General features: G+C 40.6%; 1 protein-coding gene across 1 annotated transcript in view; it reads right to left on the bottom strand.

The window, feature by feature from the left end:
* tsnare1 (T-SNARE Domain Containing 1) overlaps positions 1-27,810 on the bottom strand; it is a 935,796-nt gene that overhangs the window by 140,978 nt on the left and 767,008 nt on the right. Inside the window, exon 10 of the mRNA XM_039737258.1 lies at positions 12,726-12,808. Coding sequence (XP_039593192.1) covers positions 12,726-12,808 — 83 coding nt within the window. The remainder of the gene's footprint in view (positions 1-12,725; positions 12,809-27,810) is intronic.

Here is a 27,810-nt window from a genome sequence, read left to right as displayed (position 1 = left end):
AAATTTTAAAAAGATTTACATTTTGTGTTATATTTTTAGTAAAGCACGGTAATGTATGGGGGTTAACACTGCTGCTTTGTGACTCCAGTGTTCTATTAATTTTAGAATAGGTTTTGAGCAAGTGTTTGGTATGTTAATTATATTTTCATATTTAAAATGATAAAGGATGTATTAGAAAAACTTGATTGTATTTTAAAGGAGATTTCCACTGTAACAGTTCAGTTAATAGATCATCTAAATGTATTGCTTTGCTCGCCCACATCCAACCAGAACCAGTCACAAAAGGAACTTGAGATCAGTTAACTTGATACCTTATCTAAATTTACACCTTAGACAAAGGTTAGGGCTTGCAAAGACCAACAGACAAATTTTGTCATAGTTTTCAGCCACAAGTAGAACACTGATTGGTAGAAGGTTTGGGAAAATAGCTGATGCTTGATCAGAAGTGGCTGAAATGTACAAGGCATGTAAATGGGAAGAGAGTTGGCTCCTAAACTGCAATATTCTATTAATCCAAAGAATATAGTAAAGAAGCACAAGAACAACATAAATATACAACTCACCAACACCTTAGGGTATCCTCATCCATTATGTATAGGCAGAGACCGACGGACCAAAGACTGACCAAATCAGAAGGATAATGCAAGATCTGAATGAGCCACCGCATACCTATGCACTTTGGGTGACTAGACTTCATGCAATATGAGATCCTATCAACTAGGCTATATGGGGTGCTTGCCACACTCACCTTTCTTTGCTTTTACTCTAGGCACATATAAAATTGAGACTGAAATAATGATATGAGTAAAGAAAAGGTTGAACCCACTACTCTGTTTGCTTTGTCTTCTATCGTACTACTTGGGTTAAAACAAAATGTAATGTTATCAGCGTACTCAAGTCTCATTTACTCTGACGGTGATAATAAGTAGAGCCGCAGACTGTAGCTGCAGCTCCATAACAAGCTGGTAAGTTTATTAACAAAGAACTAGGGTGAAATAGTGTGGAGATATTAAGGTCTACATAGAAAAAGTCCTTCTACTCACCAGTACATCATTGCTACTCAAGGACTGATTACTTCTTTATAGACAATAACTTCTTGCCTATGATTAAATCTTGCAAATACGATGCTATTGTTATTTCTGACCATGCACCTATGATCTTGGAGCTAAAACTACTAAGCCCCATACACTCACCCCGCAGATGGCGTCTCAACCCGCTTCTACTAGCAGACGAGAATTGTACGGAATTTATATCCAAACAAATCAAATCTCTTTCTAGAGACAAATACATCCTCCAAGATCTCTGCAGGAATACTCTGGGAAACTCTTAAGGCCTTCTTAAGAGGACAGATTATCTCATATCTTTCCCACAGAAAAAGGTCCTAAAGAGGAGGGTGTCATCAAGAGACCCTTCCATGACAAAACATCTGCGTTCAAATTCCATACTCAGAAGTTATCTAGGTGAAGTTTGTACATTCTGTCCATGCTTGTTGCAGTTTTTCTTCCACATTTTCAAACATGTGCTTGTTAAGTTAACTGATATTCTAAATTGCACCTTTATGAGTGTAGGTGTATTTCTGGGTGGGACTGCAATGGACTAGCACCCTTGGTTGTCCACAGTATCCACAGTCTAATTGTGTAGGTACCTGGGACTTGTAAATGTGGTCCATGATTTAAGACATTTCTCTATTTCCTTATACTTGGGACTCTACTAATGATGCACACCTTTGTACCTTTCTGTGCTCAAGCCTACTTGACAGACGGGTGCTATTGATGAATACCAGATTGTTTGTTTTTATTTTATCATAGGAGGAGAATTGATGTAGGAATAAATGAGGACCTGCCAAGGTTGATATCAAGATGATGTTTGAACAGGATGAACATATGCTTGGGGTGAATGACAAAACGCTGGGACTTCGTAAAGCAATATCACTCAAAAACAGATCATAAATACATTCCTACGTTTAGTAATAGACATGTACCTAGACCCTCATACTGTCAACATAGTATAAAAAAGAGATCATGTTATAGATACAGAAAACCCAGTATAAAAGTGCCATGGCCTCACTACTGCAGTGGGTGATACATTTCAAAAGAGCTTTAAAATACGCCAAAAAATATTATATAGGCAATGCACAGCTAATTCTGACATTTATGGTGTTATTCGCCAGCACATAATTGTCCTTCTCACAACTGTAGTCACATTTTCATCTGTTACATACTTTTAAATGCAAAATAAATAAATAAATAAATCCGCACTTATTTAAAATGCATTTTAATCGGAAGGCAAGCGTATGGCTGAATAGCTGAGCAAGTCAGATGAAAGTAATTTTCTTCAGGCCGTGTAGGACTCAGTTAATGTGGTGCTTTTTCCTCTGTGTCGGCTGGCTTGTTGGCTGTCTAAATTTCATTTGCTATTATTATTAGCCCCTGATTGGTAGTGTTTGACAAGGTTTTATTACTGGCTCGAAGATAGCGGCTGCAATGGTATGATTTGTTGCATGACTAGCGGAAGCGTAATTGTATTGATTTATTTCATTTATGCTCAAGAACGGTGAGAATTTTCAATTCCGTTGCTCTCTAAAGATTCATGGATGTCTCTATTTGCACAGGGAAAATCAACAGAAGCAAACCTAGGGTATGGGTGCAAGTGAAAAATGACGCTAAAGGCTTGGAAGGCTAATTTTCTTGCTCAAGTTCCAGCTGCCCATCTAATTTATGGACACTTACTTTAATTTTCATGCATTCCATTTAATTGTATCTGTCTCAGCAAAGACTCTTCTCAATATGTCTTGTGACAAATATAGTGGCAAATGAGGTTAGCTTTCCTTAAAATGTCAGTAGAAAAAGACTTGGCTCTACATTATACTCCAATAAACTGATATTAAAAATGCCTGCGCTAATGACTGCTATGCTTTTCTCAGAGAAAGTAACACAAAATCTATCAATCCATCTTTATTTTTTTTTGAAGATTTAACCCGATAACATTCTGATACATGGAGCACATGTTCTCCTCATTCAAGCTTTATAAGGGAAATATAAAAATATAGGGAAGATTCAAACATTCTCACATTTTAGATTTAATCTGGGACCATTCTGATACATTAAGCACATTTTCTCCTGCTCCAGGTATAACTTGGTCATAAAAGTCTGAACAAGGGCCTCATTAAGGCAGTCAGCACAGCTCAGTGCACACGGGAGGACAGCGCCAATTAAGGGTATTTACTGCTGCTAATACACATTAAGGAGCTCTGCTGATTGCACATTTTTTTTTACATTAACCCACCCTTACCCCTAATTAATCTGCATTACTAGCAAGTGTAGAAAATGACAGGGCATGGCTGAGTATCCTGATGTATGACCCTTAATCACAGCGTTTATGCTGTATGTTCATGTTTGGATAGCTACTGCTACATGTGAGCAAACAAGCACTGAGTGAAAAATGAGTCTCAAGGTAGTTAAACATGATTTTCACCACATATCAAGCGAAGCCAGCTAAGGGTTTGAAGTCCTATTCAGTGTACCTGAAGATAGTTAAGGGGGTTGTTAAATGCATAACAGGTTAAGCCCACTGGAGGCATCAGTTTCATTTGGGGTACCAAAGGCTAGTGACATATTTAACATTTATCAAGCTAAGGCCACTAGGAGGCAGGTGTTCCATTCAGTTAAGCTCATCGTAGTGAAAAATGATGTTCAAGACATGTCAGGCAAAGCCCCCTAGGGTACAGGAGTTCCATTTACTGTAGCTCAAGCTAGTAAAGCCTGATGTTTAATGAATACCAAGCTAAGCCCACTAGGCGAAGCAGATCGGTGTCACTCAGTGTGGTCAAGGTGGACATTCAGCATGTATCAGCCGAAGCTTGCTAGGCAGCAGTAGTCTCATTCAGTGTAGCTGAGCAGTGAACTTTGGATACGTAGAATGTTTTTTTTGATTTTGGTATATTTTATTCATCCCCGAGAGGAAACTGTCATTTCACATGACTTTTGGGGTTCAGAGAGAATGGGCATTCATTGTACAGCATCCCTGGAGAAATTTTTAGGTTAAGGGCCTAGCTCAAGAGCTCAACAGGTAGGATCCCTTGTGTTAGTAATGGGATTTAAACCAACCATCTTTCAGATACCAGCGTAGGCTCTTAGCCACAGTTTCAGTACTTTAAGTAAATCTATACTAATAAAAGGCAAAGCCCTCACTCACTCACTCACTCACTCACTCACTCACTGACTCACTCACTCACTGACTCATCACTAATTCTCCAACTTCCCGTGTGGGTGGAAGGCTGAAATTTGGCAGGTTCATTCCTTACAGCTTCCTTACAAAAGTTGGGCAGGTTTTATATCGAAATTCTACGCGTAATGGTCATAACTGGAAGCTGTTTTTCTCCATTTACTGTAATGGAGATGAGCTTCAACGCCATGGGGGCGGAGTTTCGTGTGACATCATCACGCCTCCCACGTAATCACGCAGTACATAGAAAACCAGGAAGACCTCAAAAAGCGCTGAAGAAAACATGCATTATATAATTGAGAAGGCAGCTAAACAATAAGAAGCGGCGAGTGACATATACAACCATATTCATGAGTTCTGCTACTTGAAACAAAGCACGATGTAAACCCTACACTTTAAATTAAGTTCATAGACAGGCTGCCGCTGGCGTTTGTAATTTAGTGCCTGCCCATATAAGGCCGTCCGTCAGCGGCAATCCAATAGCAAACTGCCACGGGTAAATATTCACGGGTGAAGGACTGTGCTTATGGAGAGGAAGATGAGATGGTCAGGGTGGTGTTTGACACAAACTCAGCGAAACTGCGAGAGAAAGTTTTAAGTGCCAGGACTAAGGTAACATTAAATACAGCCATGGACATAGCACAGATGGCACCAGCACAGCTGGGAACCTTCGATGCATGTACACCGAGCGGCTCACGTGAACTGGCGCAGTGCACAGATAAAAGGCAACAGTTCCAAAGAGCGCTGAACAAAACCGAATTACACAATTGAAAAGGCAGCAAAAAATATGAAGCGTCTCATACATACAAGCATATTCATAAATCCAACTACTGCGGAAACAAAGCACACGTTGGAAAAAGTCAATGTCCCGCTAAAGGAAGACAGTGTAAAAACCCGTGCATGCAGTGTGTCAGGTCTCAGATAAAGAAGAAGACGAGCTGTTTATTGATGCAGTAAGAAACGAATCGATGAATGAAACCTGTCATCTTTACAACGATTGACAAACACGGAATGTAACTTGAACACAACACATCCTACAAATACGAACCTGATTGAAAGAAATAATGATAATCAAATCCTTGATGACAGCAACACTCAGTAACACTCACAAAACAAATACTGTATATTGACAGTCATGTTACGTTATTTTTAAAATGTTCCCTTTTCTTTTCTAGCTTTTTAACACACTACTTCTCGCTGCGATGATACGGGTATATATATATGTATATATATATCCCGATCTACATACTCGAATAATGGATACTTTATTCGCCATCAGTGATTGTTTTGGTAAAGCCATACTCAGTGTATTCATTAGATGAACGGTAAAAAGTAAGAGCGAGGGGAGGATGACTCATTGAGGCATGCAGGCTGTAGTCTTGCGTCAACTCTATCTGAATTGCGCGATCACATTTGAAAAATATATCTTTTCAAGTTCTATTTAGTCCATATGTGTCAAACTCAAGGGCGGGCCACATCCGCCCGCGTGTAATTATATCCGCCCGAGATCATTTTATATACTGTATTATTGTTATTAAAGCCTTGTATATGAAGCGCTGGTAACACAATAAACTACAGATCCCATAATGCAGCGCTTCAGCTGCCTTGCCGAACACTTACCGCGTTAATCAAGTCTAGCTTATGATGCTGCAAGTTATTGCGAAGCTAGCTCACACGATGCTGAAGAGAAAAGTTGATTCTGAAAATAGAGCCTTTAAAAACCGATGGGAGGCTGAGTATATGTTTACTGAACCCGTGTGTCTCATTTGTGGAGCTAATGTGGCTGTAATTACAGAATTTAATCTAAGACGGCACTATGAGACAAAACATCAGGGTAACCTGAAAGACCTGAATGCAATGCAGAAGATACAGAAAGCAGAAGAATTAAATAAGAATCTGACACTTCAGCGGACGTTTTTACCCGTGCACAATCACAAAGTGATTTCAAGTGAAGCTGCTTTTATGGGAGACACAAATGCACTAGTGCAACGCCCCACTTTCCCTGTTGCCAAGTAATGTTAAACCAAGTCGTCACTACGGTGTTCCCAAATACGCACTTTGCTGATAAACTGAGCGCACTGAGTTTGCACGGCACTTTGGTGACTTTGAAGAACAAAAAAAGTCCGTCTACATGCGGCTCGAACCTTGTGCATGTTTGGTAGCACATATCTGTGTGAGAAGCTCTTCTGTATCCTGTATAATTTTGACAGGATATATTTTTATGGAGAGCAAAATCTTTTGGGATATTTAAAATCTAAGTTTATTTTTTATAAAATATAAAATTACATAAGAGTAAAGAAATTTGAATGTTTGTTCTTTTAACGTTTACTGTATTTCTAACTTGTATAATTTAGACAGGATATATTTTTATGGAGAGCAAAATATTATAAGTTGTTTAAGGTTTGAGTTGATTTATTCAGGAATAATATTCCTGTCTGTTTTTACCATTCCTACCAAAGATATTTCTGTCGACTAAATAAAAATTCCTTCTATTTAAAATTTAAATAGAACTTGAACAAATACGATAGTTCATAATATCCACGCAGACTTGCACGTAAGAGCGGGTGTCATCCGTTTTAACAAACAGCATATTGCACTGATACGAAATAGCTGTGTGTGTATATATGTAGATATGTATGTATATGTATATATATGTTTATATATGTGTGTGTGTATGTATATATATATATATGTATATTTATATATATATATATATATATATATATATATATATATATATGACAACAACACTCATCACTCACAACAGTGACAAAACAATTACATTGACAATCATGTTACGTTATTTTCAAAATGTTTCCTTTTCTTTTTCATTGCTTCTTTAACACACTACTTCTCCGCTGCGAAGCGCGGGTATTTTGCTAGTTGAAAAATAAAAGCTAAATCTAACCAAGGATATTTTTTTTCAGAAACACATTTGGACAAACTGGTAGACAATTCCCGATGTTAAAGGTATAACATCTTGGATGACTGGTAAAAGCAGAAAGCAAAATGGATGACACAAAGTGCAAAAAAAGTCAGATGTGAAAACTGCTCAAGTTTATAAGCGATAGATAAAATTCCATCTATTTATCCACAGGTAGAAATTTTTTTTTTTTTTACATGATCGCATTAAATAAATACATAAATAGACAAATAAATAAACACATAAACAATGGTCTGAACACACACCAGAATGACCAATAAGATAGAACATTTTAAAATGAAAAACTCCTGACTTGCCGAATAATTCATTAACTGAACGTCCCCTGTGTTAATATGCCAGAGGCAGAATGTGTAGCGTAGTTCATAATGGCACTCAGTTTTGTTTTCATTCTTTCCTTTGCTACAATCTCCATGGGGTCCACAGTGTGTCCCATAACTGAGCTTGCCCTTTGAATTAGCTTGTTGAATTAGAGGGCCTCTCTTGAAGAGATATTACCAGCCTAGCGGTATATTCTACCCGATGGCGGAAGGTCAGACAGTATGTGTGACGGATGAGAGATGTCTTTCACAATGGCGGAGTGTGTCTGAATAATGTCCTGGATTGAGGAGAGGGAGACCCCTGTGATCCTATCAGCTGTCCTCACTACACACTGCAGAATCTTGTGCTCATTGGGCTTTGCTGTTCCCAAACCATACAGTATTACAGTTTGTCAATGCTTAACATAATGCATGAAAGTAGCAGCTCAGTACAGCTGAGACTGTGTCACAAATCAAAAGGCTTAAATTAAAAGGCTTTCTAAAAGTGCTAAGAGCAAAAGCTAGTAATATAACATATTATAATCAATATAATAATCAAATAGTAAAAATCATATTTGACAGTAAAAATCACCTCTGACAGTACACAAATGAATCTGCCCATAAAGAGCACAGATAAGTTAGCATTAAGGCTAAATCAAGAGTGTTTGTCAACCGTGTTAAAATGTATCAGACTTTGAGACAAACCCAATTTAAAAACAAACATGCTTTGTACTTAAGGCACAAAAAAAAAATGTTTTACTGCATATGTTTGACCTTCTTGGTCCTTATTTGAGCTCAGGGATGGCTTGCGTCCTCCACCTATTATCCACAATTTATTCATGTGTTTGAGAGTTTGTCTGTGTTTAATCTCTCTTTACCATGCACTTGGAGTCAGTTGAAATGGACAGGTGCTCCTATAGAGTCAAGCTTTTGGGTACTCCACATCGGTCTGTCATTTAATTTCCATTTCAGGCCAGTGTTATTGCCATTTATGTTTTCTATTACCATTTGTTGTTTCTTTTTTTAAGGTCTTTCAATTGCTGTTTAAATTCAGCCAACATGACAATACATTTTTGTGTCAACAGGAAATGTATTTTAATTGTAAGCACCTGCTGATATTGACAGACACTTTGTTTCCTTTACCTTTGTAGAAGACCCTGTCCTTTTTAACGCCATATTCCTGTTGACTACAAATGCTACTCTCCTGCATATTAATGCAATTTCCCAGCTTTAGGCCATTATCTACTGTGCTGGCCATGTCACATCTTAGAGCTTTGCTCAGAACCTAAATTTTACAGAATATGTGTTGGACTGTAGGGATGACATTGTTTAATTTTTTTATTTTCCCAGGATCAGCAAATCTGAGATGTTGATCTCCACTATTTCCCACATTAGATGAGGAACATTTATTGTAAACACCAAAGGTTGTAAATTAATGTTAATGTTAGTGTTTACTTAATTAGAATAGAATGAAAGTTTTACACAGCTGCATAGATAGCAATATACTTTTTATCACCTATAAGCTACCAGGTTAATCAAACATTCTTAATACTTAAAATTTATATTTCTGACATAACAAAAGAATGATCTCAGAGAGATGGAAATGTAGACTGCTTGACAGATTGCAAATGGAAAGGCATGGAGGCATGCAGCATTTTGGCTGTGGGTCACATCGTAGGCACAAGCCCAGGGGTGAGCAATGTCAGTCCTGGTGGGCTGCAGTGGCTGCAGGTTTTTATTTCTCCCCAGTTTCTTAATGAGAAGTCAATTATTGCTGATGAAACACTCATTGCTCAAGCAACATTTTAATGCTTCACTTTAGTTGTCTTGCTTGTTAACAATGCTTACCCCTTACTTGCTTATTTTAGTCTTTTTAGTCTTATACAGTTGCATTCACAGTTTTTCTTGGTGTATTATTAGCAATAAGATGCAAATGACAAAGGAACCAGCAGCTCTCCATCTAACTTGTTTCTATATACACCCATGTGGATTCATCATGAACTATCTGGTTTAATCACATATTTGGAAGGAAACTAAAAAAAAAAAGTGAAGGACTAAGAATTATTCATCCGTTTAAGGCTTCTAATCATTTGGATATTATCTCAGAAAGGAAAAAAAAAATCTTTGATATGAGAATGACGAGACATGGCAGAGTTGAAACACTAACAAGCCATGAAATTAAATCAAATCAGTTATTGAAGAGGAATAGTTTCTAATTAAGCAACTAGGTTTGAAAAAAAAAATCTGCAGTCACAGTGGCCTGCCTGGACCAACACTGCTCACCACTGTACTAGAATATGTAATAATGTGGGTATGGGTGTAGAAAAATATGTCGAAACGTAAAGAAACACAACTATGAGATGGAAGCCTTCAACAGAAACATCCTAAGCAAGGATTTTTTTATTTTTTTGATTTGATGTACTTTATTAATCCCCAAGGGGAATTTGTGTATATTGTTAATTTTATCATTTTTGTGAACTATTTTTGTGTTAATTTTCACTAAAACTTTTAGAGTGAAGATACTTGGACTTAGTATATTCATTATACTCAAATGTTCAAACCTTTCTTGTAGCTGCCAAATTTTGGAAATATCAGAAAACACAGCTACACTTAAATTATCCACATCATATGTATTTCATTATTAGTTCAGTTTTATATTTTCTTTAGACAGAAAATGGCTAAGTTTTAGAAAAAAAAGAGAGGAAAATGACACATTATAGATGTGCATTTATATATATATATATATATATATATATATATATATATATATATATATATATATATATATATATATAAACTGCTCAAAAAATTAAAGGAACACTTTGAAAACACATCAGATCTCAATGGGAAAAAGAAATCCTCCTGGATATCTATACTGATATAGACTGGGTAATGTGTTAGGAACGAAAGGATGCCACATCGTTTGATGGAAATGAAAATGATCAACCTACAGAGCCCTGAATTCAAAGATGCCTCAAAAATCAGAGTGAAAAAATTATGTGGCAGGCTAGTCCATTTTGCCAAAATTTAATTGCAGCAACTCAAAATTGTACGCAGCACTTTGTATGGCCCTGTGTTCTTGTATACATGCCTGACAACATCGGTGCATGCTTCTAATGAGATGACAGATGGTGTTGTGGGGGATCTCCTCCCAGATCTGGACCAGGGCATCACTGAGCTCCTGGACAGTCTGAGGTGCAACCTGGTGGCATTGGATGGACCAAAACATAATGTCCCAGAGGTGTTCTATTGGATTTAGGTCAGGAAAGTGTGGTGGCCAGTCAATGGTATCAATTCCTTCATCCTCCAGGAACTGCCTGCATACTCTCACCACATGAGGCCAGGAATTGTCGTGCACCAGGAGCCACTGTACCAGCATAGGGTCTGACAATGGGTCCAAGGATTTCATCCTGATACCTAATGGCAGCCAAGGTGCCTTTGTCAAGCCTTTAGCGGTCTGTGTGACCCTCCATGGATATGCCTCCCCAGACAATCATTAACCCACCACCAAACTGCTCATGCTGAATGATGTTACAGGCAGCATAATGTTCTCCATAGCTTCTCCAGACCCTTTCACTTCTGTCACGTGCTCAGGGTGAACCTGCTCTCATCTGTAAAAAGCACAGGGCACCAGTGGTGCATCTGCCAATTCTGGTATTCTATGGCGAATGCCAATCGAGCTGCATGCTGCTGGGCAGTGAGCTCAGGGCCCATTAGAGGACATGGGGCCCTTGGGTCACCCTCATGAAGTCTTTCTGGTTGTTTGGTCAGAGACATTCACACCAGTGGCCTGCTGGAGGTCATTTTGTAGGGCTCTGGCAGCTGCATCCTGTTCCTCCTTGCCCAAAGGAGCAGATACTGGTCCTGCTGATGGGTTATGGACCTTCTATGGCCCTCTCCAGCTCTCCTAGAGTAACTGCTTGTCCCCTAGAATCTCCTCCATGCCCTTGAGACTGTGCAGGGAGACACAGCAAACCTTCTGGCAATGACACGTATTGATGTGCCATCCTGGAGAAGTTGGACTACCTGTGCAACCTCTGAAGGGTCCAGGTATCGCCTCATGCTACCAGTAGTGACACTGACTGTAGCCAAATGCAAAACTAGTGAAGAAACAGTCAGAAAAGATGAGGAGGGAAAAATGTCAGTGGCCTCCACCTGTTAAACCATTCCTGTTTTGGGGGTCACCTCATTGTTGCCCCTCTAGTGCATCTGTTGTTAATTTCATTAACAGGAAAGCAGCTGAAACTGATTAACAACCCCCTCTGCTACTTAACTGACCAGATTAATATCCCATAAGTTTCATTGACTTTGCTATACTCTGATTAAAAAGTGTTCCTTTAATTCTTTTGAGCAGTATATATATATATATATACTAGGGGGTTCGTCCCCTGCTCGCTTCACTCGCCAGCTTCTTGTTGCTTGCTGCACATCTCGCACGGCGCTTTGAACATTTAAAAGCCTGTACAGCAGCTGTCCTTTTGTTTCACTGCATTATCTCTATGACATTCTACTTTGTTTTCTACTCTTTGTCATTTATTTCCGGCCCCAGGCGTAGTTAAATCTCTTTGCACAAAGTCTCATTTCGTGGGATGCGAGTTCTTGATAGTTTTTACTTTCTAATTTAAAAAAGGAATATGAATCTGGAAATCTAACAACATCACATTAAAGTTCTATTAATTCTGAGAAGAATGATACCAAACATATATATGTAGGTTTTAAAATAAGCCCGATTTAAAGCGAAACAAAAAACGTGAAATAAAAACATCACATAAAATCTATGCACTTTTACCTTAGGATTATATATATATATATATATATATATATATATATAAAGAGAGAGAAAGAGATATAGATATAGATAAATACTGAAAACATTAAAGTATCAATCACCTCCACACCTCCATGGGCAATAGCTGGACTGTTTCGATCATCATCTTGCTCTATGATCTTGTGCAATTGGCTTAACTAACAAGTATACAATAACAATTGTTCTGTTGATTTAGGATTTGTGCATCATATTGGACAAAGAAAAAAGTTAAAGAATAAGAATTATTGAAAACCTTAGGTGCAATTTGTTAAAGTGAGTGTTATTTGGTTAAAAGATAACAAACCCTGAGAACAGAATATACAGCACATTGTGTAAACAGATCATCTTTGAAAGTTTTTTTTTTTTTTACAACTGAAATATTTAAATAGAATTAAAAAAAAGTTATTAATATTAATTCTCAAACCAGATCAGGTACTGGTACAATTTGGCCTACCTGATAACGATTAGCCTTGGCCAGCTCCTGATTAGCAGTGTCCACATTTGTAGAAGAGCTCTGGATGTAGTCCTCAATACTATCTGCAAATCAAAGAGCAATTCATTTGTTAGCTATCTAACCAATCACAAAATTCCATTTGACTGAATGTGGAAACATTGAATAAGTTTAATTCAGGGTTTACTAATATTGGATTTGTGTGGTGGTATCATAATGTGGCACATTTTTAAAATGTAAAGTGTACAAATTGAAATGTTGACTCTGCAATAACACGTGCAGAGGTTGGTAAAGTTCTGGCACGTTAAAATCTTGAAGGGTATTTATTTATTTTGCTTTATTAATCATGCAGTGGACTTGACCTATATTGCTTTTGCGCCCATATTTGGATGAGCTCATAACTACTTTTAGCCTGTTTGCTTATTTTTTTACCCATTTCTTAGGCTTATGCATTGACTAATGACAAATAATTCAGCAGCAATGTTAAGACTCTTAAGTCTCTTTCTGTGATTTGTACTGAAGCTGTCTATGAAGCTCCTTTCAAAATTAGCCTTTCCATTCATTTTTAAGGTCATTTGTTCTTTCAGAGAAAAGACACATGATAAAAGGTAAATGACGACACGTATGTGAAGTTATAAAAGCAGCCTGCTTAATGCAATGACCATACACAAAAATTCATGATAGAAATAACGTCACGCATACAGTATTAAACAGCACTTATGAACTGCTTCTTGTGATATTAGCGAATGTTAATCAAAGCCTTGAACTAACATATTAATTGCATTACATGGAACACAACATATACAGCATTTTTTTCCGGTGAAATGTCACAGACAAGAGAAAAAGATGTAATAGACAAATACTTTTATTATCATCATTATTATTATTAATGCAGTTTTTCATTTGTACAAGAACACACTCATTTTTACTCCAATATTACTATACTTATAACAATAGCACATTGTAGTAAATAAATGTCCATTGAAAATGACATGTTTGGGGTTTGAAGTCAAAACAAGCGTGCACTCTTTTCACTGATAACAATCATTTATTGGTTCTTTTCTTTGATTCCCTTAAAATGTAATGCAAATAAGCGTGATTAATATTTGGAAAGTGCATACCCTTATCTCAAACTAACTTAGTAACAACTACAGCAAGAACACATGCTGTTAAACTAGTGTTCTTAAGAAATAAGGACGTATCTGTTATGTTTTCACACAATCTGTTTTAAAAAGTACGATGGAAGATAGCACTTTTTCTAACAATAAGGAGCACATCTGACACAAGTAGTGATGTTAAAATCATCTAGTTTTATTGCAGCTGCCTGATCATTTGAGTCAGATGTGACGACGTGTTATTTTTAAAATAATGCACTTGTTTATGCACAATGTACTGCGAGTTTTGTTTTAAAACTAGAATAATTAATCTTCAGCTCTTAAATGGGATACCTTAAAAACAATTTCAAACTTTAAAATATATTAGATAGATAGATAGAGACAGGGTGAAGAGTTTAATAATAAAAATCAGGGGGATTGCACAAGTTATAGTTTTATCACAGGGGTACTACTGTGAATGAAGCCATGTTTCCATTAATGCACATTTTGAAATTGTGAAACAAAAAAAACAGTAATAGACACACGTGAAATTTGAAAAAACTCAAAATTCCTAAAAAAATGTATACGCTCGCTTGAGGTGGTTTTTCAGGAGATTCGACAAAGCAATAATTTGCAAAACTGCAATGGAAACACTTTTTTCATATTTAGCTCACATGACATGAATACAGCAGTATCATGAGCACTACTGGGTGATCCAGCACAAATGTCACTGATCATTACTCTGTCGTCAATGACTGCCTGCAGAACAACAGATTTCCAGCCTTTCCTGTTAACATAATCTCAATACCCATCATTAATTGATGCACAATTAGGGATGTGAGCCTTTGATTGCACCATACACCTGAGGTACTTTGTGTGCCTCGTAATTGCACTGTGAAATCTGCTGTGCCTCTTCCACATCAGGTAAAGTGATACAATACAATACAATACAATACAGTTTGTTTTTGTGTAGCCCAAAATCACACAGGAAGTGCTGCAATGGACTTTAACAGGCCCTGCCTCTTGACAGCCCCCCAGCCTTGACTCTCTGAGAAGACAAGGAAAAACTCCCAAAAAAAAACTTTGTAGGGAAAAATGGAAGAAACCTTGGGAAAGGCAGTTCAAAGAAAGACCCTTTTCCAGGTAGGTTGGGCATGCAGTGGGTGTCAAAAGTAAAGTGATGTATTACCTCTTTAGTTTGGAGCATATGGCCTGACACACTTGATATACACACCTGTGAATGGTGGTTTTGCTCACACCAAAAGTCTTGGCAACAACACTGTACTCCGCAATGGCAGCTAGTTTGTAAAGTGTGATGGCTATGCACTTCTCAGTCGGGACTGGCTCCCTCTGATACAGCAGGGGACAGTAGAAGGCCTATTGTGCTGCATAATTCCATGAATGTTCAGCTGCTCGCCCTAAAATGTTGTACCCACAACTCCTCAGTAAAATCACTGTGGATAACACGTGGCCTCTACCAAGAACAGGGTGTTCACCTTTCTTTTATTGTGTACCCTCTCTCTCATTGCCTCCAATTAAAAAACAAACATGACAATTATAGATGCAATTGAAATAATAGAACAAACACCAATCATATTGGTCACATAAAATCACTCAATGGAAACGCAAACAATTTGCATTTGTGTTTTGTTAACTTTTCAGAAATGTTGCTTTATTTTGAGCATAACTGCAATGGAAACACAGCTAGTATATTGCACAGCTTTGCACAAAACTTGGCAAAATTCTGTGCGACCACAAGTTCTATGTTACTGGCTCTTTAGCCATCTTCGTTTCAGTAATATACTGACATCATATGTAGTAACCACAGTCTACAACCATGTAATATTGCATATCACTTTAAAAAAAAAAAGTCACATCTCTGCACGCAAATGAACAGGAAGCGGCAATAAACATAAATGATGTAATATCTGTCAGGTATGATCCTTCTTGTTCAATAAAACATCTTATGCTGGCTCTCCAAAGTACAGAATCAACAGGCTCTGTAAAACACGTTAAGTTAAAACATAACAAACTGTCATTTTTTTTTTCTTAATAATACTAGTGTAACATCATTCACTGTCTAGTAGTATATGCATGACATCACTTCTAGCTTGAATTTCTATTTCCGGCATACGTTTTTTGAAAATTGTCGCTCTCTCTTCTAAATGCCACTCAACTGTTTATCAAAATATGCCCAGCTCCCTTTTTTTAAAGTGCACACCCCTTTTAAATTTTAACCCCATCTTGTGTCTTCTCTTAGGTTTGCCATAACTTCTTAAATTGTTGTTGTCCACTTTCACACCTCATAGGCAGAGTGTATGTTCTGTTCTTAATAGTTCACAGCGCCATCGCGAGTGGCAGCCATTCCAGCAGCTTCGTGTATGACTTTATCTTTTTACCTTTTTTTCTGTTTTTTCTCTATTTCACTGATCACTTCTACCACATTCTTTTATGTGGAATTGCTCCATGGACACTTTTACTATTTTTACTACTTGACATGGATTTTTAAACTCCGAGACTTGCCTATTCAAGTAGTCAACTTAAAGCACTGTGAAGAAATGCCAACGCTGGTGTGGTTCCCTGTTTACCTGACGAGGTAAGAAGATGATATCGGGGCACCCGAGCCGGAGCAAAGATAAAAGATAAGATAAAAGCCAAGCAGCTTGCGAGAAAATAGCGTTATCAACCGTCGGTGCCTTCTGTGATCCTTGGAAATGTGAACTCACTACTAAATAAGATCGACAAACTGGCTGTGCTGGTGAAAAAATCAGAACCTACAGAGAATGCAGCTTGCTGTGTTTTAGTGAAACATGGCTAACAACTACCATCCCAGATGCTAACGTGGAGCTACACAGTTTTAGCACAGTTAGAGCGGACAGAGACGCAAATACCTGCAGGAAGTGGAAAGGAGGAGGACTCACTCTCTACGTGAATACAAGGTGGTGCAACTCTGGACATATAAACGTTAAAATCTCCACTTGCTGCAGGGACATCGAACTGTTGGCCGTATGTCTGCGTCCCTATTACTTGCCAAGAGAGTTTGGACACGTCATTGTTGTTATTGTTTACATCCCCCCTCGAGCGAATGCGGAGCTAGCGAGTGACGTCATCCATTCTGCAGTTGCTAAGTTACAAACACAGCACCCTGAGGCGCTTGTACTAATTGCTGGAGACTTTAACCAAGTGGTGCTGGACAAAACATTACCTGCCTTCTCCCAGTATGTGGATTGTAATACCCAGGGAAACAGGACTATCGACCTACTGTATGGAAACGTTAAAGAAGCATACAGCGCCACCCCACTGCCTGTGCTTGGGAAAGCAGATCATAACCTGGTTCTGCTTCAGCCTCACTACAAACCAAGAGTGAAGGCGCTACCTACAACCACACAATCATTCAGGAAGTGGTCCCCTGAGGCAGAGCAGGCTCTGAGAGACTGCTTTGGAACTACAGACTGGGATATCCTGCTGGGGTCACATAGTGAGAACATTGAAGAGGTTGTTGACTGCACAACTGATTACATCAACTTCTGTATGGACATTGTAGTTCCAGTAATAACAGTACGCTTCTATGCTAACAATAAGCCATGGATTACAAGTGACATCAAGGGCCTTTTGGACCAGAAGAAAAGGGCTTTTAAAGGCAGTGAACAGCATGAGCTCAAGCGTGTGCAGATGGAACTCTGAGTCCAGCTCAGGGTGGCGAAGAAGCAGTACAGGAGAAAGCTGGAGCAGAAATTGCAGAATAACAACACAAAGGAAATGTAGGATGGGATGAAGATCATCACTGGCTGCAGCTCGAAGCGGAGATGAGAGAGACGTGGAGAGAGCAAACCAAATGAACAACTTCTTTAACAGGTTTGACCACCCTAACCCACTCTCACCTTGGAGTACTTCATCCTCCAAGCATCCTTCTGTTGATACCAGCATAGGTAAGACATCCCCACCCACAATTACAGCAGCACAGGCGAGCAGAGAGTTGACTAGACTTCATGCCAGCAAAGCAGCGGGTCCAGATGGTGTATCACCACAACTGCTGAAGGCCTGTGCGTTGGAACTGGGGAGTCCCCTACAGCGCATCTTCAACCTGAGCCTGAAACAGGGGAGAGTCCCGAGGCTTTGGAAAACATCTTTCATCACCCCATTCCCAAAGGCATCATGCCCTAGTGAGCTGAATGACTTCCGGCCTGTTGCTCTGACATCACATGTGATGAAGACCATGGAGCGGCTGCTGCTTCACCACCTAAGGCCACAGGTCTGCCAAGCCCTCGACCCTCTGCAGTTTGCATACCAGGAGAAGGTGGGAGCGGAGGATGCCATCATCTATATGCTACACCGATCCCTCTCCAACCTGGACAGAGGCAGTGGTTCTGTAAGAATTATGTTTTTGGACTTCTCTAGCGCCTTCAACACCATCCAACCTTTGCTTCTTAGGGACAAGCTGACTGAAATGGGAGTAGACTCGCACCTTGTGGCATGGACCATGGACTATTTTAGTATGTGCGTCTTGGGAACTGCAGGTGTGACATTGTGGTCAGCAACACAGGCGCGCCGCAGGGGACTGTACTTTCTCCGGTCCTGTTCAATCTATATACAGTACATCAGACTTCCATTACGATTCGGAGTCATGCCACGTTCAAAATTTCGCTGATGACACTGCTATTGTGGGCTGCATCAGGAGTGGGCAGAAGGAGGAGTACAGGAAGCTAATCAAAGACTTTGTTAAATGGTGTGACTCAAACCACTTACACCTGAACTTGGCAACTTATTTTTTGTATCAGTATACTGCTGCTGGATTATTTGAATTTCCCCTTGGGATTAATAAAGTGTCTATCTATCTATCTATCTATCTATCTATCTATCTATCTATCTATCTATCTATCTATCTATCTATCTATCTATCTATCTATCTATCTATCTATCTGTCTATCTATCTATCTATCTATCTATCTATCTAATGTAGCAATAAACCCTTACTTCAGACCAATCAATTCTTAAAGTGTTTGATTTATAGGTTATAATTTTAAATGCGTCTACAAATGACCCAGCTGTCCTCCTAGCTAATGACCATAATGAGAAGTCTTAATTCTGAAACTAGAAGCTGTAGGTATCAGAGGTAAACAACAAAACTAGATCTCAAGTTGGTTAACCGGTAGGAGACAAAGGGTACAGATAAGAGGAGAATGCTTTGCGTGTAGCAAGGTCCTCAGCGGAGTCCCTCAGGGGTCTGTCCTTGGACCATTACTTTTTCTGATTTAAATTAATGACATTGACTCTGGTATAATAAGTGAATTTGTGAAATTCGCAGAAGACACTAAAATTGGAGAAATAGCTGACACTGAGGAGGCAGCAAAAAGAATCCAAAAAGACCAGGAGAGCCTTCAGAACTGGGCAAACACCTGGAAAATGCAGTTTAATGTAGAAAAGTGCAAATTACTACACAAGGGAAAAAGGAACATCAATTATAAATACAAGAATGGGGACACTGTCCTACAAGAAGCTATCTCTGAAAAGGATTTAGGGGTTTTATGATGACACATTTTAATCGACTTAGAAATGTGTAGAAGTAATTAAAAAGGGAAATAAAAATGTTAGGCTATATCATAATAACTGTTAAATGTATGTCAAGGGATATTACAGGTATGCAGTAAACACCCCAATCTCAGTGAGATTGCACATGTGGTAAATCATCTGAGAATAGGGAAGGCTGAAGGGATCTGTGGTAAGGCTGTCCTCTTGGCATTGCAAGCAATCTTTGCTTCCATTTGCGTGATGGGCACAATCCCAACTGACTAGAAAACAGGACTTCTTGTCCCCATCTGGAAAGGGAAGGGTTATCACCTGGATTGTGGTAACTACAGGGGGATAATATCCTCAATAGGATCCATAATCATTTGCCCAACTACCAGCGACTGAAGCAGTTTTGTTTTATGCCTAAGAAGTGCCATCAACTGCACTGGCACTGAGGTTTCTAGCTGTCCTGGGGACATCTTCAGACTTTGCGTGATCCCCACCCTGAACTTGCTGGATATCATAGCCGGCCTGCACACTGTTACTATGGGTACTGTGCAGAGTGGAGGTAGAACCTCTGTGTTTTTCCCAGTTGATTCTGGGGTTCTTCAGGGGTGTCTTCTTGTCCCACTGTGTTCAAAACTTTCATGGACGGTGTGTTGGGCAGGGCCAAGGGGTCCAGTGGCTATGGGGCATCTGTTGGTGAAGAAAGATTTAATGATCTTGACTTTTCCGATGATGCTGTGATCTTCACTGTGTCAATGGAGGCTCTCATCAGTACTCTCGGAAGACAGAGCGAGACATCTGAGTGCCTGGGCTTGCAAGTGTTCTGGATAAAAACCAACATCCAGGCCTTTAATGACTCTCTGGGCACAGCTATTAGAAGTGTGTCTGTCTGCAAAGGAAATGTTGACCTCATTGGGAGGTATATTTACCTGGTTAGAGACATTCATGTCTCTGGTGACTTTTCCTAGGAAGTCAGTAGACAGATTGGGAGAGCATGGGGTGGTCATAGGGTCGATGAAAAGGTGTGTGTGGTCCTCCTGATATCTCTGCAAAAAGGATGAAGGTACAATTGTTTAGAGTCCTGGTGTTTCCCGTTTTGCTATATGGATGCCAGACATGGATGCTATCCAGTGACCTGAGATGAAGACTGGACTCCTTCGGTACTATGCCTCTTCGGAGAGTCCTTGGGTACCGCTGGTTTGACTTTGTGTCGAATGAGCAGTTGTTCATGGAGTCCTAAATAAGGCACATTACCCCCATTGTGAGGGAGCGTCAGTTGGCATTACAGCCATGGGGCATGATTCCCCAAGAGTGTTCCAGCTTGCTGTATCATCATTGTTGAGGACCAAAGTGGTTAGACCAAGCCAAGGGGATGCCCTCATAACACCTGATTAGGCCAGATAGGGGGGTTGCCACTTGGGATCTCGAGTTGTTTCGTTTTGTGGTGTTATGCTCAAACTATTATGTTATATATATACTAGTAAGACCATATCTGGAGTATCATGTGCAGTTCTGATCACCATGGGACAAGAAAGACATAGCAGTACTTGACACTGTGAAGAGGAGAGCAACCAAGTGCATCCCAGGACTTAAGGACATATCCTACTGTGACAGAGTCTGAGAATTAAACCTGTTTAGTCTTGAGCAGAGGAAACTGCATGGGGACCAAATCCAGGTAATTAAAATCCTCAGAGGCACTGATAACGTAAACCTAGCAACATTCTTTCAGCTTGAGGGTGAATTACGTATTCAAAGACATCAGTGGAAATTAAGGGGAAGTGCATTTGAAACTGAAGCCATGAAGCACTTCTTTACGCAAAGAGAGGACCTGGAATAAATTACTGAGGTATGTAGTTTAAGCAGAAACCTGGACAATTTTGAAAAACCATAAATCTTTGCATGCAATATTAGAACAGCTTAGCTATTAGCTAAACAAACGAGCTTGATGGACAAAGGCCTTTGTCAAATTTCTTACCTTCTTTTTTGAGAATTAGACAAAGAGAATTTGTTGCTTGATTCGATGAATTGGCTTATATATGCATATACTGTATGTACCTGGCAATCTGGGTGGATGGACCCAAAGATAAAAACCACTAAATAAGGCAGAAACACACCAAAAGGACTCAAATAAGATCCTTTTGAGGCTGCACAATTTAATGGGTGACATATCTTATTGAGCAAGCTATAATCTGTATAAGCATTCAATACACTCCAGAAATGAGACACAACCTTATACTAAAGCTAACCTTAACCCAAAGAAGGACACTGAAACTGCCAGGAGTTTATTGCTTTTCATTATTTTCACATGTAATGCAAAAACTTGCCGCAGGAAATCCCTGTCTGGATGAGTAGTGTTCCAGTGTAAGTAACTGTAAAATAAATTTATACAAAAAGACATGCAGATAGGTAGCACAGCAGGATGCTTTTCTGGGAAGAAAAAAAAATAAAAAATAAAAAATATACATTAATTTCCATGGTAGGTGAGGATGTATGCTGTCTACCCACCAAGGTTATTATAGTTTTGCCTTTTTATATTAGTTTTTATTTCTATATTTTTTCTGACCTTACTTGGAAATTCAGTTTAGTTTTAGTTTTCCTTCATCATGTATTTTTAGTTTTAGTTTAGTTTTTATTTCACAAAGGCATTTCTATTTTATTTTTATGTATATATTAGTTTCAGTTTTAGTTTTAGTAATTATGGCATGGAGCGCCTAGTTTTGTGTCACAATCAAACAGAACTGTACACTTAACAGACTTGGATATCAGTTTAATGTTAGTGGAAGCTTACTATACTGCATGGTTTACTATCTGGTTTTGTTTTTGTCTGATAAAAACAAGCATAATCAAAAACTAGACACTGAGTATGAATGATTTTACACAATTTTATAATTTTTAAAATATTTTTTCTTGAAAATCACAGGGGCTTAAGAAGAACAGGGCTCTTAGACTTGAATCAGTGTGCAGGCTCCACTTAGCTGTATTGAGGGAAACAAAGAACAACAAGCATGGAGTGTTAAGGTGGTGAGTCTTGAATAGCCCATCATAAGAACAGTAAACCCATAATGAGCAGGGCAAGAGCAGGTAATAAGAGTATTGACAGGGACAAAACAACAGAGACAGCGTCTGAGATTAAGAATAACATATACATTATCTAAACCTGTTTATCCAGACTAGGATTGCAGGAAACATGGAGCCTACCGCAGCAGGTTTGGATGCAAGGCAGGAAAAATCCCTGGTATGCAATATGTATGACATGGCTGATGTTAAAAACAAAAAGAATATGATATTTCAACTATCTATTTTAAAAGAGAGAAAAACATTAAAAAAAGGGAGACAAATATTTTAAAATATAATTCTGCTAATGAATTACTTTCACAATATCAGGTATTTTGAGTTGTGAATATGAACTAAAAATGATAAATTAATAAATATGGAATAAATGCAAAAACCTATTAGTAGTTTTTCATCACTTGTCAGGCTCTACCTTTGTTTGCATCACTTCATTGTTAAACGATGTTTTTAAAGCAGAAGTGATTGGTCAGTAACAATATGCTGATCTTGTATGATGACCTAGTCAGTATCTCGATTAGTGGCATTTTATTTTCAAAAACCGGGAGTGGACTCCCCTCAACTTTCTTGTATACTCAGATATGGGGATGGATATTTGAAGAGTAAACCGCAAGACAATGATTACATTTTTATATTATGTACATTAAGGAACCATCAACAACAAATCAAATTAATAATATATTGAACAATTATTATAAAATTAAGTTGAATAAATCGGACTCTGCAGCATAAATAATAATAAAAAAAAAACAAAAAAAAAACACAGAGTATGTGTTCAGGTAAAGTACCACTTCCGGGTGATGGATTTGGCCCAAAAGTTAATACAGATCTGCAATTATGGTGTAACAACCACATGCCGAACTTCATCCATCTATCTAGTTGCGTTTTTGAATTATCGTGTATACACGCAGACACACGCACACACAATTCCAAGAAACAGTATTGTTGGACACTGGTTAGTCTATAACGTTAAGATTCATCCAAATATCGAGGTTGAATTTTTTCATGATTACTATACCTTGTGACGGACAGCCAGGTCCCATGCCCGGCTGGGACGCCCCTGCTGTGTATATTCCGGGGGAGCCACCATGGACAGCTCAGTACCTCCCCCGGGGCGCTTGGTGGCAGCCTACATGGCGGACAGTGATTCCCCAACCACCCGCAGGGCTCCATGGGAGATGGAGTCCTCCACAGCCTGGTTGGGGGCTCGGGTGGCCGCCAGGGGGAGCTGTATGGACTCCGCAGCCCAGCTGCTTGAATTCTCAGCCCCACCCGGAAGGGCAATTAGGACCAGGTGGTCAGTCACCTGGAACTCTTCCGGGTGGGGTATAAAACGGGCCAGCCACCTCCACTCGAGGCCAGAATCGGGAGGAAGAGGACGAGGTTGCCTGGGAGGAGTGGTGGAGCAGGATAGTGTTTGGTTTGTGTTGTGCTTTATTTGGTGCTTTGGGACTGTGTTGGGCCGGTGGGACACGGGGAAGACGTGTGCCCACGGCTGAAAAGGAAAAAATAAAAGACCTTGAGTGTGAACACGTGCCTCTGCGTATTCTGTGCCGGGTCGGGCGATATAAAGCGCCTTTTTCACACTGGCGTAGTCAACAGGATCCCGGCCTGTCCATTTGGGTCGGAACCTGCTTTAATTAATGTTGCAAGACCCGGCATAGCGAAGCGCAACAGCGCGGGGCACGCGTTCAGCTCAGCAGCGGCGGAGAGCGCGCTCCCGACGCAGTACAGACAGCAGCACAGCGCACCGAAGCGCGCACTCGCGGCAGGGGCCGCAAGCCGACACGCGCAGCAGCGCGAGGGCGGCGGAAAGCGCGCTTACGCGGCAGGAGCCCAAGCCGGAGAGCGCGGCACAGCTCAAGACACCAACTGAGGCCGCCAAGGAGCTGCTGTAGGCACCGCAGCAATGGGGAAGAAGAAAGCCGGGCATACACAGAGGCCAAGTGGCAGGCGCCACCACGCTAATCCGCCGCACGGGTTGCAGCCGGAGGTAGGTAAAGGGCCGCGGGTGTGTTATTCCGCATGTGGGACATCCTACCTTCCGGACACCGAGGGGCTAAGCACCCGATGCGGGCAGGGGGACGTGTGTCCTTGGCGTGCTGGAGCCGCCAGCTCAGGAGAGAGCGAGGCAGAGCAGTGTCTCCTTTTCGGCCTAATCCTAGCGGCTAGGGGAGGAGAGCCCGGACGAGCTTCCCAGCGTGGTGTTCCGGCAAGGAAAGCCGGAGCAGCTTCCAGAGACAGGTAAACGGGGGGGGGACGTGCGTCAATCACCCGCCAAGGAGGATCGGCAGGCGGGGATGACGGACACTCTCCCCTCTCCTCCAGACTACCCGAAGGGGCCCGTGGGGGATCCACAGGGTCTTGTTGGCACGCGGTTGGCGGAGGGCGACACGGAGAGCCCAAATCCACCGCCGGCCGCCATTATTAATATACCCTGGGCTGTAGGGGAGGTGAAATCTGTGGTCCTCGCCCTACAGTCCCTTTTGCAAGTTTTCCAGGTCCTGCGGGAAGCGAAGGAGCGGCTGGAGAAGAACCTCGAAATCCCGTGCGGAGCCCTGAGTGAATGGCTTCGTGACGGCGGGTGGCCAGCCTCCCACCGGCAGGACAAAGCAGTGCAGGTAAGTGACGCCGGCACCGCAGAGAAAAGGGGGCGGGACGCGACGGCAGCGGTGTTGCTTAGTACTGCCTATCAGGCGGACCCGCCCACCACACGAGAGGCTGCTGTGATGACTGACAGCAAGGCGGACGAGAGTGCGGGGAGGCAGCAGGTGGAAACCGGCTGCCAAACCACCCCGCCCCGACCGCCAGCGCCGGTCTTGCGGCAGGCCAAAGGGACACAGGCAATGCGGGGTCCCTCCTTTTCTCATAGGGGGACTCAGACCGCCAGTGCGTCCAAAGGAAAAGGGGGAGCGGGAAGAGGAAACCGGAAACCCCGTACATAGCACAGTGTATGCCTGACGGTCTGAAACCGAAGGAGGGCTGCACTGCAGAGGGGCGGAGCCGTCACAAGCTCTCCTCGGAGGGGGCGAAGGGGCAGGCGTTCCCTGCCTGCTTCCGCAAGTACCGGGGCCGTACTGGAGGGGGTCGGCTATGTTATAACTGTGGCCGCGGTGGCCATGTCTGACGGGGTTGTCCCGAGGGACGTCAGGGCAACGCCCCCAAACCTGTTTATTCTGTTTTCGCAGGGCGCAGCCGCGGGACCAGGAATGCCGACTCCCCGTCCTGGAGAAGACCGGCCCTCGCGGGGCAGGCCGATGAGCCGCACAAGCCTCATCTGAGGGAGGGGCCATGTGACGGACAGCCGGGTCCCATGCCCGGCTGGGACGCCCCTGCTGTGTATATTCCGGGGGAGTCACCATGGACAGCTCAGTACCTCCCCCGGGGCGCTTGGTGGCAGCCTACATGGCGGACAGTGATTCCCCAACCACCCGCAGGGCTCCATGGGAGATGGAGTCCTCCACAGCCTGGTTGGGGGCTCGGGTGGCCGCCAGGGGGAGCTGTATGGACTCCGCAGCCCAGCTGCTTGAATTCTCAGCCCCACCCGGAAGGGCAATTAGGACCAGGTGGTCAGTCACCTGGAACTCTTCCGGGTGGGGTATAAAACGGGTCAGCCACCTCCACTCGAGGCCAGAATCGGGAGGAAGAGGACGAGGTTGCCTGGGAGGAGTGGTGGAGCAGGATAGTGTTTGGTTTGTGTTGTGCTTTATTTGGTGCAAATGCTGTGTGAACAGCCGCCGTTCACTGGATGAATATATGCTGGTGGCTCGTGGTGGATGACTCTGTTTTAGAGTTAAAACTCTTTAAAGACTAACGGTAATATTCATTCATTCATTCAAAAACAAAAACTAAAAATATTTTAGTAAATTATTATTTTATTTCAGTTAGTCTTTCCAGCTACTTTAATAGTTTCGTTTAGTTTTAGTTTTTCATTTCAGTTGTGTTAATTTTTCTTTTTTCAGTTTACGAAAATGTTTTTTTAATAATAGTTTCAGTTTTGATTTTAGTTTTCGTTAACTATAATAACCTTGCTACCCACATCCCATTCTTGCAACTTTAATAGATTGACTGATCATAATTGCAAAGGTGAGCATGTTATGTATTATATCAGGGTCACACTATTGGCACTCAAGTCAAAAGGCTGGGTCATATATAAAAAAGGTTAATAATTTATGGTTTCATTTTATAATTGTAAATGTCTTCTATCTGATGTCTATTTTTTCAAGCTGATTTACCTATCCAGTGATATACAAAGCCAAACCCAATTCTGAAAACGTTGGATTCAAGAAATGCATCAAACCCGTAGGAGGTAGAAGTTCACTGTAGTTTAGTTTAAATGTCTTATCTTGGAAGAACTTTTAGGCTTTCAGCATACACTTTGATTTAAAAACATGTGCCTGTAGATAGCACTGTGAATCCCCTGAGTCCAATCAGCAATCTGAACACAATAACCAAGATATAAAGGATACAAAAGTAAGGATAGAAGCTGCTTCCGTTTCAGGTGATGCAGGGGATTTTCCAGCAGTGAATATTAAATGCTCCAGGAAACAAAGCAAAAACACCTGCCATTTTTTCCAGTTTCTTTCAGATCAAACTAGTGACTTCTTTCTTCTTTAGTTCGAAAATGAAAAAATGTAATATTTTTGCAGCTTCCCTTCTAAGTCTTTCTCTCTTACACTGTCTGTACACTTTGAAAATTTAATTGAGCACGATGAGTGCCCAAAGGCCAAAAGAGATAGAAAAATTTCATTACAATATACAAGTCATTGAAAAGCTTCAATTTATATAAAGAACATAAGTAACAAAACATTCTTGTAGTATTCTTTCCTGACTGTGAAATATCTAATGCCATTTTCTTCCATTTCACTATAGAAGTCTTAAGTTACCCTTCCTGCCAACAAAAATCTTACCTGCAGTCAACTAACATCAATATGCAACGTTGTTTCTCTTAATGTAGAATTGTATGTGCATGAATCCCCTCCCAGCATTAGTCAACCTGCATCGGAAAACTGGACCTCAAACATATACTAAGGTTTTGTAATATTCATGAATAATTTCCCTTACTTGCATCTTAAACCAAAACTGTAAAACCATATGTCATGCCCTAACATCCATGCGCACTGTTTCTGATGATCTTCGAGACTGCTAGCCATCTTCATGGTGAGCACTTCAAGTAGTGAGAAAAGTACAATGTAAATTCAAAGAATTACTATTACTATTACTATTATTATATTTAGAAAGTGTAGTTAAATTAAAATAGTAAACACTTACTACACAACACAGAACATATGATAGTCCAATTTAAATTCTGCTTTGGTATACATTCACAAAAATGCTTTCTGAATACCCACAACCAAGTGCTAATGCAGCATCCTTCAAAACATAATACTTCAGGACTAGCTACTAGATTT

Source organism: Polypterus senegalus, chromosome 15 (assembly GCF_016835505.1).
Source record: "Polypterus senegalus isolate Bchr_013 chromosome 15, ASM1683550v1, whole genome shotgun sequence".
NCBI classification, from domain to species: domain Eukaryota; kingdom Metazoa; phylum Chordata; class Cladistia; order Polypteriformes; family Polypteridae; genus Polypterus; species Polypterus senegalus.
Note: the sequence above shows the minus strand (reverse complement) of the source record. Positions and strands in the feature narration are given on the sequence as shown.